Genomic DNA, 21,149 nt, shown 5'->3' with positions numbered 1-21,149 from the left:
GAGCCGCCGCCGCCCCCAAACAAAGCGTTGCTAGGCAACGTATCCTGCTATGTTGCCAAATCAGTAACATTCAGCTTTTTAGAAAGGAATGGTTTTCCTAAATATTGCACGGAGTAACGGCGTCTCAGCCCCGTGTCTGGGTTCACCACAGGCATCCTCCAGGAGCTGCGAGCTGATCGCTCTGATTGGCCATCTAAAAATGGCATCACAAAGCGCCGTTCATAATAAACAGCCGCACACCAAGCAGAGAGACCACAAACCGCCACATGATCTCTATTCTCCTCACGTATTTCTGAGTATTGATTCATTTAAAGGAGGCGGTCGCCCTGCGATAGCATCATGCTATCACCATCATGCTAGCATGTAGCCTCTTCGGTTGGGTGTAGACATGCAACAACATTCAACCACCGCATCCCGACTCACACCCGCTGGTGGAAACAAAGCTTTTGTACTCAATATACCGACCCAAACTCTGTTGTTGTGCAAGGCAGTTACTCCTCTGTGTGGAAGAGGTTAAATGTCGCTAGACGTGTAAATGTCGGGGTTCACGTTACCACTTCATGTCAGGTAAAGACAGCGCGGTGTGGATGGACACAGAAAGAAAAATATAACCAACTTCCTTGATAGCAAACAAAAGCAAAATGCAAGATTTTACAACAATTGTGACTTTAGCGCCAAACACCCTGCAATGGAAACGTGTCCAACTTGCAGTTATACTTGTTAAATGTTAGAAATATTAAAAACTGTGTCATAAACGGAGCTGTTGGTAGAAACTGGACATCCGAGTGCTTACCAGCTGAACATGTTTAACCTACCAGGTAAATGATGCATTCCTGCCATTTCAGCCCAAAAAGGATTAAATTAAACCAGATGTAGTCAGATCTCACCAGCCAGCATCGCTAGAAACTGCTAACTATTTTTGTCGTGGCTCCCAAAGCTGAAAAGATGGAATAGAAAACTTTTCCCAGCCAGTTTAAACCGGTCTTTGGCGCCGAGGCAGAGCTGATCCACCTCTACTGTCTTGAGTAATAAATACCCACACACAACCCACCCAGAAGCACTTCAGAACCGTTGACACCACGCTCCGTCCACAAAGATGGAAGGAGAGAGGAAGGTGGAGAACGGAGAGGATGAGTAGGAGGAGGAGAATGTGATGAGCCAATTTGAAAGTGTCAGACTCCAGAGAACATTTCGCTCACAGATCCGCAGCATATTTGCAGGATAGATGAGAAAAACCTGACCAGAGTGTGAAGTTTGCAGAGCGATGATTAGAAGCCGCGAGTTCACATTTACGCTCGTCTCATCAGGAAGTGGAGGAACAGGAGACGGAGGCTGTTAGCAGCTGATGCAGAACTGTAAATATTCACAGTTTGACTTGTGCTGCTGCAGTTTCTGCTCTTTTTACTTTAACCTCTAATCATTCAGGAAAAAGTTCCGCTAATCTGATCGCTGCTTGGGTTTTAGCTCCAATATTATTATGCTGTGTAAGGATTCATCTAAACTAATTAAATGAATAATTATTGTAGTTGTAATGATATTCCAACATGTAATGATTAAACTGCTGCATCTGATGGGTCATGTTCCTTTTACAGTTTCACAAGGTCACTTTATTTGACACGCCTAAAGTTCAGCTGCTCGCTAACGTAAATAACTAATCAGCTGATGACTACAGCAACTTCTACAGAACTCAGACAAACACAGGTTCACATCAGTATATGCTGAACATCATCTCTAAACACACAACGTCCATCTTAAAGCAGATGGTCTCCAGCAGCAGAAGACCACATGGTAGATTCTCATCATGATGTGTTGGAACGGAACATTCAATTCAATTTAACTTTATTTATATAGCGTCAAATCACGGCAATGCCATCTCAAGACGCTTTACAGACAGAGGGGAAAACATAATGAAGGCCAATTCATAACAGCCTATATAAGGAAACCAACAGATTGAGTTGAGTCCAACTCAATCTCCCATCCTGAGCAAGCACACTGGCGACAGTGGGAAGGAAAAAACTCCCTTTTAACAGGAAGGAAACCTCCGGCAGAACCCGGCTCAGGACAGGCAGCCATCTGCCTCTGCTGTGTGGGGGGAAGAGGACAGAAAGACAACAGACAACAGGAACTGCTACTCCCGGCCAGGGAGACCTGCTGAGACAGGAGACATACATGTTAATGATGCAACACTGTTATTGGGGGGGGGGGGGGGGGGGGGGGGGGAGGGTAACTAAGGGATGCTAACCATCCCTAGCTATAGGACTTATCAAAAAGATAAGTCTTCAGCCTAGTCTTAAAGGTGGGGAGGGTGTCTGCTTCCCTAACACTAACTGGGAGCTTATTCCATAAGAGAGGGGCCTGATAACCAAAGGCTCTGCCTCCTGCTCGGCTCTTTGAGACTCTAGGAACCACAAGTAAGCCTGCAGTCTGCGAACAAAGTACTCTACTTGGTATATAAGGAACAATGAGGTCTTTAATATATAGTGGTGCCTGGTCGTGGAGGGCTTTATATGTAAGGAGAAGGATTTTAAATTGTATTCTAGATCAAAACAGGCAGCCAATGAAGAGAGGCTAAAACTGGATGATCTCTCATCATGATGTGGTAGAACAGGAGATTCCCATGGTGGCTTGAAATGATGAGGATGATGATTCGTGTATGTAAAGTGCCCTGTCACAACATTGTTGTGAAGTGGCGCTATACAAATAAAGCTGAACTGAATTGATATGGTGGAACGAGAGAGTCTCATCATAGATGTGCACTATCTTTGTGATGCTTCATTTTAAAATGGAGCTAAATCTTTTGCACTAAGAATGAGGACAGTTCTGGAAGAAAAAGGAAAAAGTACCAACCTGGCACTGGAAGGTGAAACTAATAAAGTGTTAATGAGTGGATTATTCAAATCATTATTTCCAAATTCCTTTTACATACGTTTAGTTTTTAAAAAAAATCATATTTTTCTTACAAAACTTTGCAGCTGTGACAGTTGAATGTTAACGAATGCCACTGTACCTGTTTTTGACTCTTCCTCGGTTGCCTTTTGCCTTTTCAAAGAAAAAAATGACAGGCTCATTGAAAATGCAACAAGTGGTTAAAACATTAGGGCGTGTAGATGATAGCGTCATTGTTTAAGCTAACCAGTGGGATCTTCATTAGCCTACGGTAGCGCTAGCACCAATTACTCTACATAAGAGCATTGCGTTGCTTTTATCATCAATATCTTCATTGTTTCAAGTCTGTTCACTTGTAAAATCTGAGACAACCTATCAGCAGTGACCTTTCCTCTCTCTGGAGTCCACATTTAATCAGCTTGTTCAATCTCCTCTTGTTCGAGTTTACCTTGCAGTCGGCTTACCTTATACTGTTTAATTAAGCCCCGCCCCTCTCGCCGTCGCCACACTCTGCATGCTGTGTTCACAGGCAAAGCAGGGGTGAGAAACCACACTATCCTCTCACAGCTGCGCCACTGAAAGCAGCAATGCAGGTTTGACATTGTCCACGTGAAATGATTTAATTCTCCGCACACTGCCCCCATGTGGCAGACGGAAGCTAAAACATCTGTATAAGCCATGATGTCGTCATGATGAGGTCACAGTTCGCCTACGCAACGTCCAGTCACCGTCTGACCTCTGGTTTCAGCTGTTTGTCTTGGTCTCAGCTGCTGCTGCTAAGTCTTCAGGCCATGTTTTGCCTCTTGAAATTAGACTTAAATGTCCTTTTCTAGTCAAACATGATTTGGTTGGATGTGTTTGTTGAAGGACTGAGACGTCTCTGGTCTGTTTTCTGAAATCTACTCGGGAATAAAAGGAGACAGGGATGTGAAAATGCACTTATATAGAATATTCACCGATGAATGATTGATGATGATGATGCATTGACAAGCTGTGTGAAGCAGAAAAACATGGTCGAGTCCTTTATGACTTCAACTGCAGACATGCATGGATGAAAACGAACCATCTGACAGTTTGACCCTTTACTCCCCCCTCAGATGGTCGCTCCCTCCTCCTGGCGCCGTGTTTGGCTGACACGCCGGCCGCTCAGGTCTTAGAGCGAGCCGTCCTGGAGTCACGGGTCCGAGAGGTGGAGGAGGAGAACCGGCAGATCCGGCTGCAGCTCAGCCAGTCGCAGGGCACCGTGGCTCAGCTGGGGGAGGGTAACTATGGCAACCAGCAATGGGGCGCATCAGCAGACACAGTGGCGGAGGACGGCGACAACACGGCGGAGGAGAAGAACCACACGGATTGTCCAAGATCCCCCACCGTCCAGAAGTGTGAGGTGAGGAAACACACCGTCAGTAAAAGTCTGAGATCCAAATAAACAGGCAGAAAAAAGTACCGTTAAACCTCAACATGCAGCGGTTTGGTCGTCTTCCTGTTACCTCAGCCAATCACAGCGGGGCTCTGTGGCTGGCGGATGAGGGGAGCTGAGGTAACGTGGCGGGGACTAAAATCCCAGCGACGACTCAAACTGTTTGATGTGCTTCGCAGCCTTTGAGCTCCAACTTTTCAAAGACGCCGGCTGCTGAAAAGCAGGCGAGGTGAAATCATCTGTTTGAGGAAGAAAATGAGAAATTTCACATCAGAGGAGCAGATGAACGTCCCAGATCCTCCGGCTCTTGTGAGGAAAGGCTGGGAAGGAGGGAAGAAGCATCGGGGAGAAAACGGAGGAGAAAAAGGAAGTTTCCGGAACATTTACAGTGTTTCCTCTTTGTGTTCCTGCAGCTGATCCATGTAGCGTGCGTTTGTGCCGGTCACAACGCCAGCAGAGACGTGGTCACGCTGGTCAAGTCCGTCCTCTTTCACAGGTGAGTTTCTGCTGTCAGGATTTCATATTTCCAGCATAACTCAACATGGCCGACACATGGAGCACCCCCTGCTGAGGGAAAAATATTTAACAAGTCTTTTTCACATCAGGGTTTGCCTTTAAGCTCTGTCTGTTTTGAACCGATTTAAGGTTTTTACACACCTACTCTGAATATTTCCTCCAAATAATTTCCACAGCAATAATTTTTATCTGATCGAGGTCAAGCCAGTGGGAACAAAATTCCGTCCAGTTTTATTTGTCAACCGAGATCAATTTTTCTTAATTATCACATTCATCAGAAACACAATCGACCAATCAGAGAAGGCGTGTTGGTTTGTTCAGTCTGCACCATAGACTGTATATAAAAAGATGGGCGGAGCCTCCGTGACGTCACCCGTAGGTTTCTGAAGAGCTGAATTGAAGCTCGGTGGGCGGTTCCTACCATCACCATCTTGGCAGGGGCATGCGTGTCGTCTCGCCTGGAAAATGCAAAAAAAGGCAAAGAGGTGGAGCTGAGAGGGGGGCTGTGAGCGTCATGGTGGATGATTGACATCGAGCGAACTCTGTACTTTCTGTAGTGAAGAGCTAACCGAGCTAACCTGGAGATAACAGGAGCTAACCAGCTAACGGAGGTAAGCAGGCTAAAGCTAAGTCACGTTGTTAACCGGCTAAAAACCGCAGTTGTTCTACGTTCTTCTGACTTGAAGCGGGAGATTGGGTACCTGTGAATCAAAAGGACACGCCCCTAAATATGATGAATTTCATGATTAAATTACTTTTAAACGGGCGAGTTAGAAAAAAATTCACTCCCCCCACAGTTGTTATGAAGGTAAACCTGTCCTAAAAACTGAAAATAGATTTTTGTACCAGGCTGTAAACATGTTTATTCCTGCTGTAAACATGTTTATTTCTGCTGTAAACATGTTTATTTCTGCTGTGAAGTTGGTCTTTTTAACATGGGAGTCTAGATTCGCTCTGTTTTGCAGCCCCTTGTGGAAGAAGGGAGAACTGCAGTTTTATGCACTTGTGCATAGGCTTCACTTTTAACAGCTGGAGGTTGCCGCTTGGCCACTCTAAAATTACCGAGCGGGCGCCAGCGAAAGCCACCTCCTCCCCCGGGAGTGGCATGGAGTGGCCAACGACAGGCAGCACTCATGAAATTTTAAAAGTTTCAATCAGCGGTCTCCAACTCCGGTCCTCATGAGCTTTCATCCTGCAGGTTTTAGTGTTTCCCCGCTGCAACACACTTGGCCCAAATCAATAGGTGTGTTTCCATTACACCTAGAATTGAGCAAAAACTAAATATTGCAATAAAAAACCCTCATGGAAACACCCACATTTAGAAAAAAGTCTCTAATATGCTCTCATGAAGGGGATTTTCAGTTGTTTCAAAATAGAAATATATCGTAAATGTGACATGGAGAGTCGTTACCAGTGTTGGAGAACCCTGGTTTAGGCCATAGACTGTATAAAAGATGGGCGGAGCCTCGATGATGGCACCTGTAGGTTTCTGAAAAGCCAAAGTGAAGCTAATTGTCCGGTTCCCACCATTGCCATTTTGGCAGCGTCATGCGTACCATTTCTACTGGAAAATACAAAAATGTGCAAAGAGGTGGAGCTGATAGGGGGGTGTTAGCGTGGGGGTGGATGATTGACATATATTGAACTCGGAGATGCCTGGAAAGAGCTAACTGAGCTACAAGGGGGCTGTATCACCAACGTATAACTGGCTTCTGTCCCCCAGAATCCAACTTTCACGTCTCTTCTGCTTCATTTTAGGAGAAATCCTCTCCACTTTCATTTCATCACTGACACAGTAGCCAATCGGATCCTGAGCTCTCTGTTTCAGTCCTGGATGGTCCCATCTGTGCAAGTCAGCTTCTATGATGCAGATGAACTCAAGGTAAGAGGTCCTGGAAATACGCATCTCATCTGGTACGCATGGCGTCGGTCCCACACACCTCAACGCATCCGTTTTCTGATCTCCAAGCCGAGCCTCACGCTTCCAACATGAAAGGCAAACCTGCACAGGCCAAAGCAGCAGCCGCTTGAGAGGAAAGCATTCATAAATGTCTTTTAGCAGATGAGTTGCGGAGCATCAAAGAGTGAGACACATCAGTGTGACACTAAAAGTCTTAAACAGGAGATCACAGCGGCGGCCTTAATGTGCCTCTGGGATCGTTTGTCACATTAAAAAAGAATCAGAGCTTTGTTAAAAACTGTCTAAGCCTTGCACTTCAGATTAGCTTCTGTTTGCAGAAACCTTTGGTTCATCCGAACTTAACTGTAGATTCAGTAAACACTTATTCCAGACCAGTCAGCAGCGCAGTTTGTCTCTGAAGTCGTGTTCTACTCCACTAGCAACATAAACGCTCCTGTTACACCAGCAGAGGTCCAGCTCCGCTACAGTTTTCATCCATTACTACCACTTTTTGTCAAAAACTGCAGGATTTCTGGGGGTGAAATGTCTTAAAAACAGCCTGCAGTTTAAACAAACATCCAACCCTCAAAGTTTTGGCTTCGTTTGACAGAAACTGCTGCCGACTGAGTCGGACATGTCAAGTAAAACTCAGGAAGTTAAAAAAGCAGCAAATTAATTTAGCATCAAACAGCTGAATGTGTTCTCAGAGAGAGAAGCATGAATTAGCGTTTGTGTTTCCGTCCCGCATCACATTCTCCTCGCGCCTCTTTGTGCTGAACAATGAGTGCTTTGTGCTGTCAGATGCGTCGACCTGCAGCCTCTCCTCACTTTCCATTAACTCGCATTAAAGTGGAGAAAAACAGCCCAGGCTCTAAGCCGATTATGTTTGCAGATGATGCACTTATGCAGATCCAATTACTCTGAAATAAGAGAATTAATTAAAAGACATCGTTTGCAGATTCACAGGAGGAAAAAAACTGTGAATCTTTGCCAAAATATGCTGAATGTGCCTTTGTGTTTGCCCACGTTCAGAATGCGGCTCATTTACGATGCCAGAGTCGCTCAGAGCCGAGATGCTTCACCTGCTTTGAAACGAGATTTTCTCACTCTCCTTTCAGTCCGAGGTGTCGTGGATACCCAACAAGCATTACTCAGGTATTTACGGCTTGCTGAAGCTGACGCTGACCAAAGCTTTGCCCTCCGACCTGGCGAAGGTCATCGTCCTGGACACGGACATCACCTTCGCCACGGACATCGCCGAGCTCTGGGGCATCTTCAGAAAGTTTACCGGTGAGAAATTCTTTATTTCTAATCTTTGTGAATCTGTTAAGCACTGGGAAAAAAAGTCATTAATCTGGTGATAAAAGCACTTTATGGGACTTTTCTGTGTGTGTGGAAAAGCAAGGCAAGAGACCAGAACAACAAAAGCCTGAAGATGACTCATTTATTTATTATGATTTATTTATTTATGACTCATTTATTTATGTTTTATCAGGGAAACAAAAACCTGAAGCATTCCTTCAATAAAACCTGCAGAAAAGAATGGAAATATAGTTTGAGCACATAGTTCTTCAACAGGTCTGGTGTCTGAGGAGGATCTGTCTTTGCATTGGACCCGCTAAGCTCTGGGTTTTGGGAAAGATCTGTCCCTCCGTCAGAACCACTAAGGTCCAGTTTCTGAGGAGGATCCATCCCTCCATCAGACCCGTTGATCTTCAGTCCAGTTCTTGGGTCATGTGACTTCAGCCTTTTCTGGCTTCTTGACAGTCTTGTTCCCATGGAGACCATATATGATGATGTTTCGGTCCACAATGATGGATCCGCTGAAGGTCCAGATGGATATCTCACGAGATTTTCCGACTTCCCAGTCAGAAAAGCCACGTGAACGCCCCCTGAAGTCAGAAATCCAACTGAGAACATGGGAGCAGACCCACCCATACCGAGTTTACTAGTAAACATGGCTGCCTTGTAAAAGAAGTTTGAATGAAACCAAAAGTAAAGATACATTTATGCCTAAATTTATTTAATTGTACATAAATTACAGTAAAAGGTAACACTTCTACACAGAGATGTAGGTTACAAGATGCGTGCATGTCCAAAGCACTAAATAAAAGCGTTGGATGTTGTCTCTGCTAACATTAGGAACAGTCACTAACTGTGTCACTGTGAGTGAGGGGGCGGTGGACAGTCGGTCTGGGATTCCCCTTCTGCCGCCCCGCCTCCTCTTTGTCCTCATGCCCCCCTTCTGCATGTGGTGAGTTGGTCCCCTCTTGGGTCGGTGATGACTCTCTGGTTAGAGTCGCCGAAGGCTCTGGTTACGGGGATGGCTGTCCCCGGCTTGTCCTGGTCCTTGGGGGGCCCTGATCGGGGCCATCCTGTCCTCTGCCCCCTCTGAGGTATCTCACATGGGACATGATGGAGGGGTGAGGTGAGGATGTGTGGGAGTGGGTGTATGGGGTTACAGATGGATGGTGGGATGGCTGGGGGGGGATTAGGGTTGGGGATATAGGTGGGTAGGGGAAAGGGATGTGTGAGGATGAGTAGATGTGTGTGTGGAGGGGTATGTTGGCGCGTGGGTTGTATTGGGGTGTGCCTGTGTTGGAGGAGTGAGGGTGTGTGTGTGTGTGTGTGTGTGTGTGTGTGTGTGTGTGTGTGTGTGTGTGTGTAGGGGGGGGTGTATATGCGGAATGGGATGTGTGAGTGAGGGTGAAGTTTGGAGGGGGGCTATGGGTGGTGGAGGGGTATTTGGTGGGGCATGTGTGGTTGGGTAGAAGTAGAGGGATGGGGTGGCGGGGTGTGAGCGTGTGTGTGGGGGGGGGGGTGAGCGTGTGTGGGGGCGGGGGCGATTGGGGTTCGTGTGACTTGGTATGGGTGAGTGAGTAGAGGTGGGGTGGGGTTGTATATGTGATGGATGATGTGCATGGATTGCAGAGGGTTGTGTGGATGGGGGTTGAGAGGGGAGTGCGTGTTTGGGGGGGGGGGGGGGGGGGTATGCATGTATATGTGTGAGGGGAGTGCGTGTTGGGGGGGGTATGCATGTATATGTGTGTGTGGTTTGGTGGTGGGGGGGGGGGGGGTGTCCTGTACCCGGGGGCGCAGCTGGTGCGCTGGGGTTCGACCTGGCTGCCGCTGGGTGGCGGTCTGGGGATCCTGGTCCTCCGTCGGTGTGGGCTGTGCCCTCTGCCTGCGGGGGCGGGGGGCTGCTCACGGGCTCTTGGGGCCCTGGGGCCTGCGCTCTGTCTGCCCTAGGTGGCCGGTGCCCGGCGGGATCGGCCCTTGCCGGCCTGGGCCTGCTGGGGCCTGTTCCCCCTGACTGCGGGGGACTCTGGTTGGGCACCTCCTTCGCCACCTCCTGGGCAGATGCATGGCTGGCTCTGGAGTGGGGGGGTTGGGATCTGTACCTGGGGGTGACTGTCGGTTACCCGGGTCTCTGGGTTCTCCTGGCCTTCCTCTAGCTGTAGGCGGGCGGGGTCACATTGGCATGATCACTCTTCTCTAAACACGTTCCACTCTGAATGTTCTGCATGAATGTTCTGCATGTGTCACAGTCACTGAGTCATCCAGCAAGTTTATTCACTAACAGCAAGTACCTCTCTTTCTGTCTTTTTGACTTAACTTGCTAGTTTCTGGTCCTCATGATTGTCAACGGTTTTGTTCTCCACGAATCTAGAGTTGGCTTGTGTGGGTGTATATATTTATGTGTGTGGGTGGGTATGTGTGTGTACTTATGTGTATGTGTATGTATGTATGTGTATGGATATGTATATATGTATGCATATGTGTGAGTGTATGTGTATGTATGTATATGTATGTGTATGTGTATGTATGTGAGTATGTATATGTGTATATATGTATATATATATATATATATATATGTGTGTGTGTATGTATGTGTATATGTATGTATGTATATCTATCTTTATGTATGCATGTATGTGTACGTGTGTGTATGCATGTGTATGTATGTATGTATATATGTATATATTTAATGTATGTGCGAGTGTATATACATATATATGTAGGTGGGTATGTATGTGCATATACATGTATGCATTGATCTCTTTCTTTTGTTTTTTTTTTTGTTTTTTTATGTTCTCTTTTCTGTTCTCTTTCTGCCCCTTTCCTGTCCTTTCCGGTCGGGTCCAGCAGCATAAACTCTGTAATACAAGCTATTATCCAAAACAAATTGAAAAATAAAATAAGAATCAAGAAATACAAGGGGATCATTACATCTACAAAAGTTCCCCTTGGCAAAATAAATTTGCTCAGCAGAAGACAGCATCCAGAACATCAGTCTGCTTGCTTAAATGCTGGACAAGACAAAAAAAAGAAAAAAAAAAAGGAACAGTCACTAACATGTTAGCCTCGGGAATTTCAAGCGAAACAAAAAGATCCTGGCAGCATCCATGTTAGTTTTACAAGTTTTACAACTTTGTCAATGTGAGCGCAAACTGGTTATGATGATTTTCCCAGTTCCGACTTCCGATCAGTCAAATCGGACGCATCATAAGCCACAATTCTCGTAATATCTCGTCTCTTAAACATCCTTCACTGGAAACACCTGCAAGTGACAATTTTACTGCTTTTTTTCCTCCAAATATTTCTTTCACTTTGATAAAAACTGTAATGGAAACGCAGCCATTGAGAATATCCAGGTAGCATGTTCAACATGTCGAACGCTTTGTTTGCAGACAAGCAGGTGATCGGTCTGGTGGAGAACCAGAGTGACTGGTATCTAGGCAACCTGTGGAAGAACCACAAACCATGGCCTGCTCTGGGACGAGGCTTCAACACGGGTTTGTTCTGTTTTTACTCTCATGTTGTCAGGAAGTTGCACTTAAAGCTGAAGGATCTTTTACCGGCAGAAAGACTTGTTGAAACTCTAAATGTTCCGCTGAATTTCAAGTTTCTTCTTCTCTGCGGCAGGCGTCATTCTTCTCTACCTGGAACGACTGCGGCGAATCAGCTGGGAACAGATGTGGCGGCTCACAGCAGAAAGGGAGCTAATGAGCATGCTCAGTACATCGCTTGCAGACCAGGTGAGAAACACCTGCTAGTTGGAAAAGCAATGGTTCAGGTTGGTTTCAGGTTCACACGGCTGCTGTAGCTCAGGTGGTTTTGCAGCATCGCCTCCGTCTCCGCGTGACCGATCCACCTGACTGATCAGGTTTTTTCTGACCAATCAGGAGACACCATGTTCTATCAGGAAAGATTATTATGTGACAGACAAACCTGAAGATGCATTTGAACTTCCAATCAGAAACCGTTTGGAGCAGGTAAACGGCTAAGCACTGGTTTTCAGGGTCCATAAGGAACCGCCGAACCTGAAGGACGGCGGTCATGCAAAGCTTTTTCTCTCACACTTTTACCACTAAAGAGAGAACAAGTTCACCCTTCACCAGATGAAAACCTGAATTACAGGGTTAACAACCAAATGTGAAAACTTTAACAGAAATGTCAGAATGAATTAAACCACTTCACTTCAGGGATTCTGTCCAGCAGAGTCTACCACCATGCTGAGTAAAGAAGCGGTGTGGGAAAACTGGTGCTTACATTTACTGCATGAAACAAAGATCAGCTTCTATTCTTTTATTAAAAACACCTTCTTCTGTATGTTAGGCCTGCAATGGTTGGGACTGGGAAGCTTTCACCACTGTGTAACATCTAAGGTGTGGTTGCAATGAGGATAAAAAAAATGATGGAGGAGGTTTTCGGATAAATGTTGTTTTCAAATCAAAATATCCATCTTAACACGTCTAATGAAACAAGTTCTTTCTGTACAAGAGCAGTGTTGTCATCGTTCCCAAATTATCCGACATTTTCTACAGAGGGCTGGTCAGGACTGCAGGAAGACCGGTTCAGGATCTGTACCCTCAATGTGCAGGATGTGGTTCTCCATCGTCTTGTTGAAAACTGCTTTGATGTTCCTGGAAAAGATGTGGGTTTGAAGGAGCCAGATGTTGCTAAAATCTCAGTGGACTTCTTGGCATTAATGCTGCAAACACAGAAGTGGATGTAGGTTCTGCCCACTCTGATCCCATCCCATGAGAGACCCCTGATCCCATCCCATGAGAGACCCCTGATCCCATCCTAGACCATCTAAGAACCATTATGCCTTATTATGAGCCATAAATAAACTACATTCTAGTCTTTATTTCCAGAATCCAGGGGTTCATTCTGTCTGAAGAAAGACCAAAAGAAAAAATTAGATTCAATGAAATTCACTGGATTGTTGTTAGTCTAGTCAGTCTCTTTTCCATTTTCTGTGGGGTGGGTTTGTTTTCATGTTCATACTGCTGCTTAGCCTGAAAGCTACAGCAGCTGTTATGATCTACTCTATAGACCTGCTTACTTTTCTATCTGGCTTTCTTCCACACAGCTTGGAACGGTCTGATGAATGGAAATTGCTTGAAATGTTTAGTACAGAACCAGGATTTTCTTTGATCTCGGCCACTTCCCTACGCCTCATTGCACTCTGGGCTTGGACGGACCATTTGATTGTATCTTAAAAGACGTCATCAAGCTTGTTTCATCTTTCTGTTGCCCTTTAAGAGCAGATCTGAAAAGAGCTGAATGCCTCGATGACCAACGATGAACTCAATTCTCACAAATAAAACTCAGAGCTGTGTGGGTCAGGAGTAGTTAAAGCCGAGGATCTCCGAGTCTTTTTCAATCTGAGCTTTCTGTGTGCAGGACATCTTCAATGCCTTCATAAAGCAGAACCCGGTCCTGGTGCACCAGCTGCCCTGCTTCTGGAACGTTCAGCTGTCTGATCACACCCGATCAGAGCAGTGCTACACCGAGGTTTCCGACCTCAAGGTACGCCATTGCTTTGGAGGGAGTTTTAGCTTGTTTCTACACAAATGCAGACAGACTCTGTTTTTCTGGAAAGCCATGACAAAGAAATTCTTACTGCTTCTGGTAAATTCTAAAACCATAAGTTGTTTTATAAATCAATGTCCTCAACAACCTGACGCATTCAGTCTTCAGCACGATCAGCTGTGCAGATTTCAATGAAAACATGTCCTTGGTCATGTAAAAAGATTAGCTTCAGCACAATGTTGGCTACATCTGTTATCAACATTTAAACAAAGGAGTTATCAGTACAAACCACAAAGATTTCAACAATCTGGACGGAATTTGACACTGCAGCTGGATGTAAATGAAACCAGGTCTCTGGATCATATTAAATCTTTTATTGGTCTCGTGCTCCATTAGAAGTCTTGGCCAGCTCTGTGTGTCCCAGTTGGAGGATGTGGAACCAAATGCAGGCTAAGGAGGCAGGACAATGACAATCATCTGGCCATGAATAAATAAATAGCAAGGGATGAACCAATAAAGAGCAGGAGGAGCAAAGAATTAGCACAAGAATTCAGGTGTGTTAACGTGATGGTTCCCAAACTTTGGGTTGAGATCCCCATGTGGTTGGGAAACAATTTCAGGGGGTTGCAATATAAATGTAAATATATATGTAAATTAGGGATTTTTCCCAGTTAAAATTAAACTGATGGGGCAGAAATGAATCAGTGAAATTAGCACGTTACTATTTTTATACAATTAACACAAACTAGGAAGTTAAAACTGCATCTGGGTCCACATCTCCACACATCATAGCGATAGACTGGATATGATCAAATTCAGACTGGAGAGGCAGGACACAGACTGGGGACTTTTTAATAAACTGGAAAAGACAAACAGAGGCGACGACAAGCAATGAGGCAGCATCTGAGAACAGAAACTAAGTGGTATAAATACAGAGAAAATAACGAGACACAGGTGTAGCTGATAAGCTAAGTGAACCAAGGTGGACTTATAAATGGGAAACGAGGCTAGACAGAAAATACAGCTACAAAATAAAACAGGAAAGAAGAACTTAAGACTTCACACAAAACCTACATCATGATACAGATTTTGGGCCAAAACCGAGTTTATCTTCCTTATTTCTGGAGATTCTGAGTCTTCCAGAGCAAGTGTCCATCGTCAGGTCTCCATGGCCGCCCTCCTGCAGGGTTTAAATGTATCACTGCTTTACACACCTGATTCATATTAAACAGATCCAACAGCCTATCAAGTTCTGCTTAATCACTGATTAATTTGAGTCAGGTGTGTTGGAGCAGGGATACAATGAAACCTGCAGGATTGTGGACTTTAAGGACCGGAGCTTAACATCCTGGACTTATAGGATGACCCATCGGATACATCACACAATCGGCCATGGTGTGTGTGTGTGTGTGTGGGGGGGGCTGGGGTGGGGGTTATGGTTCATGGAACCACTGTGATGATGAACAGGAAGCGAACTGAACTAGAAAGTGGGATCTACAAAATAAAACAGGAAACCAGGACTGAGACAATGCAAAACAACAAGACAGTAAAAGAACGAGAAATCTCCAAAACCAAAGCAAACCAAAAGCCCAGAAATCATGACATTGTGAGGAGAAAGGTCATCAGAAGGAAACAGGTGAAGTCCGAGAATCTCGTGTGGCTCCAGGTGATCCACTGGAACTCGCCCAAGAAGCTCCGAGTCAAGAACAAACACGTGGAGTTCTTCAGGAACCTCTACCTGACCTTCCTGGAGTACGATGGAAACCTGCTGCGACGGGAACTGTTCGGCTGCCCGAGCCAGGCCAGTCCGGACAGCGTGCAGGTTAGACACACACACACACACACACACGACAGGAACAACTATCTGCACTCGTGTTTTTTTACATATCCTGGAAGTTTCTAGTTAAAGTCTGGAGACTTTCCTAAAAATCTTTCATCAGTCATGTTTGAGCATGAATTTCTGATTCTGTTTCCATGATAAAGACATCGACATGGTTTCCACAGTGTGTGTGGAAAAATCACAACTTTTTAAAGAAGACTTCTGCTACTTCTGACTTATTGTTCATCTGTTCAGCTGCAGACAGCTCTGGAGGAGCTCGACGAGGACGATCAGTGTTACGACTTCCGGCGAGAGCGGCTGACGGTGCATCGAGTGCACCTGTACTTCCTGCAGTATGACTACACACCCACCAAGGACGGGGTTGATGTCACGCTGGTGGCTCAGCTCTCCATGGACAGGTACCGTTTGGCACTTCAGTGGAAACATCTGCAGATCAGAGCTGGAAGTTTCAGTCTCAGCTGGTTGCAGCTGTTTATTCTGCTTATGTGTAAATGTTCTGCGATTGTTTTGGTCTCTTCATCTCATCCTGCAGGTTTTGAAAAATTCCTTACTGCTAATTAAAAATCTCAGATGGGCATCAAAGAGCTGGAGATCAATTCAGTGGCAAAGCAAAGCCAAGATATGATCCCCTTTAAACCTGCTAACGCACAAAATGCAAAGTAGACACGCTTCCATTGATGAATAAACTCGGCTGAGTAATCTCACCAGAGGACGGCGATGTGGGATACGTTGTCCATATGCTGATTACCCCAAATGCTCCATCAGACAAGTTTATTTTAAACTTTTCTTATTCACATCTTGTAAATATAAATCAACAGTCACCGTGGTAACCAGTCCACCTCACCATGTCCGCCTGACCCGAGCTGTACGACATCAGACAGAGATGGGCCCAACCAACAGATTTGTGTATTTGTGGGACAAATAATGCTTGATATTAAACTATTTTTAATTATTAAATTAAATGAAATGACATTTTTCTTCTCCAGCAGAGATATCTTCAGTGAAACAAACGGTCACGATTTTCCAGCGGCCGCCATCTTTAGGACTGAGCGCCACCAGCTGTTAAATGGAAAAATGGCAATTCCGCATCTCTGCTGGAGATAAAAACGCTTTTTAAAAAATAGAGTATTTGAGTTTGATCAATATCTTATATAATCTGAATAGCTAAATCCTCTGAAATCTGCTCAACATTTGCTAAATTTGTCTTTCGCCGACACCCCATCTCATTAGTGGGACCATCATTTGTTTTTTCAAAAAGACAGTGACTGTAAACCCGCCTCCAGGCTGTGTAAGGGCTGTTTAACCAGTATGGACCTGCGTCTGGTAACCTGGCCTCACCAGTCACCTGACGGAAACCCAGCTGAGATGATCTGGGATGAATTAGACGTCAGGGTGAAGGCAAAGCAGCCAACAAGTCCTCAGCACCTGCAGTCTGACATCTAAAACATATCCTGGTTTATGTCCATTCTGTAAAACACATCACATTCCTTTAATAAAACCTCATGTGGTGCAAATTTCCTCTTGCCTCTAGGCTGCAGATGCTGGAGGCCATCTGTAAGCACTGGGAAGGCCCCATCAGCCTGGCGCTCTACATGTCCGATGCAGAGGCTCAGCAGTTCCTGCGTTACGCTCAGGCCTCTGAGGTCCTCAAGAACCGTAAGAACGTTGGCTACCACATTGTCTACAAGGAGGGCCAGTTCTACCCGGTGAACCTGGTGAGGAACGTGGCCCTGAAGAACGCTAACACCCCCTATGTGTTCCTGACGGACGTGGACTTCCTGCCAATGTACGGTCTCTACGATTACCTCAGGTAGGAGCAGCTGTCCTGCACTTTAGCTCACACACACATTTCACTTGTCTCTTGGAACAGAACGCATCATTAGAATTAAGCAATCTTTAGAAGCAGGTCTACACTTGTCACCCAGCACACCTTTTTAATGTTAATGAACTCGGCCGAAGCAGCCCTGAAGTAAAACAAAGCTCTTTCTTCTGCTGCTCACATGACAGCACAAATAATGAAATCAGTTTAATTGCAAGTTCGGAACCGATTACCAGAAAAACGACGCTGACATGAATAGAAATGACCCAAATTAACCATCAAGCCAAAGCAGGACATCGTGCTGCGCGGAGAGGTTGGAGGACTTCACTCCTTATCGCGTCACGGCTCTGTGACGTCCAGCAACGCCGTGCTGAGTCATGTGTTTGCTGTTGCTCCTCACAGCGCCCGTTTTAACTCTACTAATCGTTACCGGGATGAGCCGCCGAGCGCTACAGGATCTGTCGGGACAGAGACCCTTTTCTACTTGAGTTGTCCAAAGTGCCTCTTCAGTGTGTTCTGCCAGGTTCAGACTGTTCAGAAATCCACTGGAGATGAAAGAGCATCAGGACTAAAAGTTGGCGTCAGCAATGGCGATTTATCATCTGATGACGCCTTACGGATCAGAAGTTTACCCCCGCTGTGACAAATGGACGTCCGTCTTGTCATTGATTTATTTTCCAAACACAACACCGACTGCATCATTCACACCGTAGTTCTTTTACATTGCTGTGGGAGCCTGAAACCCTTGGAGAAACGTGGTATGGGTCACGGATGACAGCGGGCTGTGATTGGTCGGGCACCTGTGTGTATTCTTACACATCTCCCGGGAAATCATAGCGAGAGTTTATGACTCCATGATCTCCTAATCTGACACTGTGAGCACAAAAATATGGTGTACTGTACTCTGTACTCTGCTGGGAGCAAACCGATCCTTTTATGAACACATTTGTCAGAAGCAGAACTGAAAACTGACAAGTTAAAGATTTCAATGAAAATAGGAAAAGGAGATTATTTAACATGATTAAAAGATTGGAAATAAAATGAGTTGCTTCAGCTTTGGGAAATGTTGGGACATAAATCAGGTTAGCGGGTGAAACGACCTCGGAGTCAGACTGGAATTCATGTTGATCCAATCAATCCATTGATGAAGTAAACAGCCTGTCCTCCAGCACAAACATGACAGCAGCCTGTAAGTCAGCATATCCGGCCATATTTATCACCGGAAAACTTAGCCTGAGATACCAGCGGCTGGAAGACTGAAGAGAGATCCCAGGGAATGATTGGACGTGACAAGTAGGGCTCAGACTCGCAGTGAACTGATGCCATCCACATAAAACTAATGGAGAGCTGCATAAAGTGCATCTACTCAGGCCTCTCTTTACACACATCTAATCAATATGTGCTGAAATGAGACTTTCTGTGTTTAAGCTTTTTAACATTTAAGCCTTTTCTGATACTTTAGGCAACTTCAGCTTCAGTTGTAAAACTGCTGTCTGACTGAAAATATAAAAATAAAGGCTTTTTCTTTCTGTGTTGTTGTTGTTAATATACATAAATACCCAAATCTGCAGCCATGGTGAGCCTGTTGTTTTAGACATAATGTAAACATTTCAGTAGTTCCAGCCCATGCCAACTCAGTATCCACATAGCGCAGTTTCAACCCTTTTGGCCCCCACATGGACCACCTGGCTGGAGTTTGGGGCCTACATGGGTCCTGTGGAACTCACCAAGTTGGGCTGAAACCCATTTTAACCAACTTGAAATCAAAAGGCCAACACAGGTGATGTTACCATGGAAACTGCAGACAAACCCACATCGGACCCTTATCCGCAGCCCAGATTTAACCCTTATGGGTTAAAGGGATTAATGTGTAACTTCAGGTACAGCAGATACACATAAACTACAAAGTACATTTATGCATTTTCAGCAAACACCTAAATTTATGGGATCCTTTTTGCCTCCGCTCCGTAGTTTTTACGTTGATAACAGTCGACGACAAACATCTCAGATCTTGCGGGGCGATCACACTAAAGCAGGTTATAGCAGAGTGGTCATGTGTCAGTCGCAGCGCCAAACAGACACTACAGAACTGCTGTTTTAGAGGTCTTCAGTGTGTGTGTTGGTAAAACTCGCCTCCCGTTTGCTGCTGCAGGAAGACGGTGGTGCAGCTGGACATGACTCACACTAAGAAGGCGCTGGTGGTTCCCGCCTTTGAGACGTTGCGTTACCGTCTGTCCTTCCCCAAATCCAAAGCCGAGCTGCTCTCCATGCTGGACATGGGGACTCTCTACACCTTCAGGTACCAGAGCACGAAGCCAAAAGCACCATGGAGAACTGCAGTAGAACAACTAAAAGAGCCACGTCCTTCTCCTCCCGACTGTCCAGGTATCACGTGTGGCCAAAGGGTCATGCTCCTACCAACTATGCTAAATGGCGAACAGCCACCACGCCCTATAAGGTGGAGTGGGAGCCAGATTTCGAGCCGTACGTCGTGGTGAGACGAGACTGTCCCGAGTACGACCAGCGCTTCGTGGGCTTTGGCTGGAATAAGGTGTCGCATATCATGGAGCTGGATGCCCAGGTACGTCTGGTGTTCTCACTGAGGATGAACCTTTTGGTGTTTACGTCCAGTGTTACAATGTTCATGTTTAAAGCAAATTACGGTTAAACTGTAACTTGGTTTTAGTCACAGTTTAATCAACAACACATTGTTGACTAAAACTATTATGGATCTAGGCCAAAAAATATACTCCGGCTCTGATGCTTGTTTGCTACGACTCCTACCAGAGGATACCACTAGGGGGCGCATTCGCAAATGCAGGCTTGATAAAGGTGGATAAAGCTTTATCAGTTGGGTCCTTCTAGAACCGCCAAAGTCCCCGGTCCACAGAGATCAGTAAAAAGATCAGACGCAGCTGTTTTCCGTGCTGCTGTTCCCAGATTGCCCCCTCTCAACCCGTTTGATTTTCTCACTTTTCAGGAGTACGACCTGATGGTCCTCCCCAACGCATTCATGATCCACATGCCCCACGCTCCCAGCTTTGACATCTCCAAGTTCCGCTCCAGCTCCAGTTACCGCAACTGTCTGAACACCCTGAAGGATGAGTTCCACCAGGACCTGTCCAGGAAGTACGGCGCAACGGCTCTCAAGTACCTCACCGCCCAGAGGAACATCTAGAAAGCTGGTCTGGTGAGAGCCAGCGAATCGGTCGGCCCCCTGAGAGCAGCTTGGACATGCACGGGACGCCGGGGACCACTTTGCAGCAGAGTGTGATGTGATAAAACGGTGAAGCTTTACAGCCCTTTCGAGCGTTCTCGGGCTTCTGTGCATTAATTCTCCAGTCGACTTCGTCTCAAAGCGACCGAGGAGGAGGTGCAGAGGCGAAGACCTGAAAGAGACAGTGGAACATTCAATTTTCTGAACGCAGGATTCTGGATGATGGACAAGTGGACGCTAACGGGACGAGCTTTAAGGCCAGGAAATAACAACCATATTCTAAGAATTTGTTTTGACAATCAGGGCTTTTATTTTTCCAGAGGATGCTATGAACCGGTCCGTCTGCATGGATATCTGGACACAACGGGACCCCTGCCACTTTGTGGGGAATCTTTAGGACAGGATACTCCATTTGTGAGGCCAGTCGAACTGGAGAATGATTTAAGCCTTATCACTTTCATGATATTTACGAAGATATTTAATGATATTTTCTTTTTCTTTTCCAGAGTCAATCAGAACCAATGATAGCAAACATTTGCATTTACAATGATTTGATTATGGCTTTACATAAGAATCAGTTTCTTTTCTTTTAGATTTTCAGACCTCTTTGAAAGAAATCCATCCCTGTCGAATACTTCAGATCTTCTGCGGGTGTCAGTTATGTGCTTCGGGTGCGCATGAATGAATGTGTGTGTGTGTGTGTGCGTGTGTGCAGGCACACAGTTTCTGCTT

At 45.6% G+C, this 21,149-nt stretch overlaps 1 protein-coding gene across 1 annotated transcript in view; it reads left to right on the top strand.

Annotated features, from left to right (window-relative positions):
• large2 (LARGE xylosyl- and glucuronyltransferase 2) overlaps positions 1–20,873 on the top strand; it is a 48,686-nt gene extending 27,813 nt beyond the window's left edge. Inside the window, exons 3-15 of the mRNA XM_079242011.1 lie at positions 3,984–4,270; positions 4,717–4,799; positions 6,578–6,701; positions 7,838–8,009; positions 11,411–11,515; positions 11,646–11,758; positions 13,413–13,538; positions 15,208–15,363; positions 15,616–15,779; positions 16,913–17,191; positions 19,353–19,499; positions 19,586–19,781; positions 20,181–20,873. Coding sequence (XP_079098137.1) covers positions 3,984–4,270; positions 4,717–4,799; positions 6,578–6,701; positions 7,838–8,009; positions 11,411–11,515; positions 11,646–11,758; positions 13,413–13,538; positions 15,208–15,363; positions 15,616–15,779; positions 16,913–17,191; positions 19,353–19,499; positions 19,586–19,781; positions 20,181–20,378 — 2,150 coding nt within the window. The 3' untranslated portion in view covers positions 20,379–20,873. The remainder of the gene's footprint in view (positions 1–3,983; positions 4,271–4,716; positions 4,800–6,577; positions 6,702–7,837; positions 8,010–11,410; positions 11,516–11,645; positions 11,759–13,412; positions 13,539–15,207; positions 15,364–15,615; positions 15,780–16,912; positions 17,192–19,352; positions 19,500–19,585; positions 19,782–20,180) is intronic.
• The last annotated feature ends 276 nt before the right edge of the window (positions 20,874–21,149 follow it).

The sequence above is a fragment of the Telmatherina bonti genome, assembly GCF_933228915.1.
Source record: "Telmatherina bonti genome assembly, chromosome: 1".
Classification (NCBI taxonomy): Eukaryota; Metazoa; Chordata; class Actinopteri; order Atheriniformes; family Telmatherinidae; genus Telmatherina; species Telmatherina bonti.
This window is presented reverse-complemented; position numbering and strand designations above follow the sequence as displayed.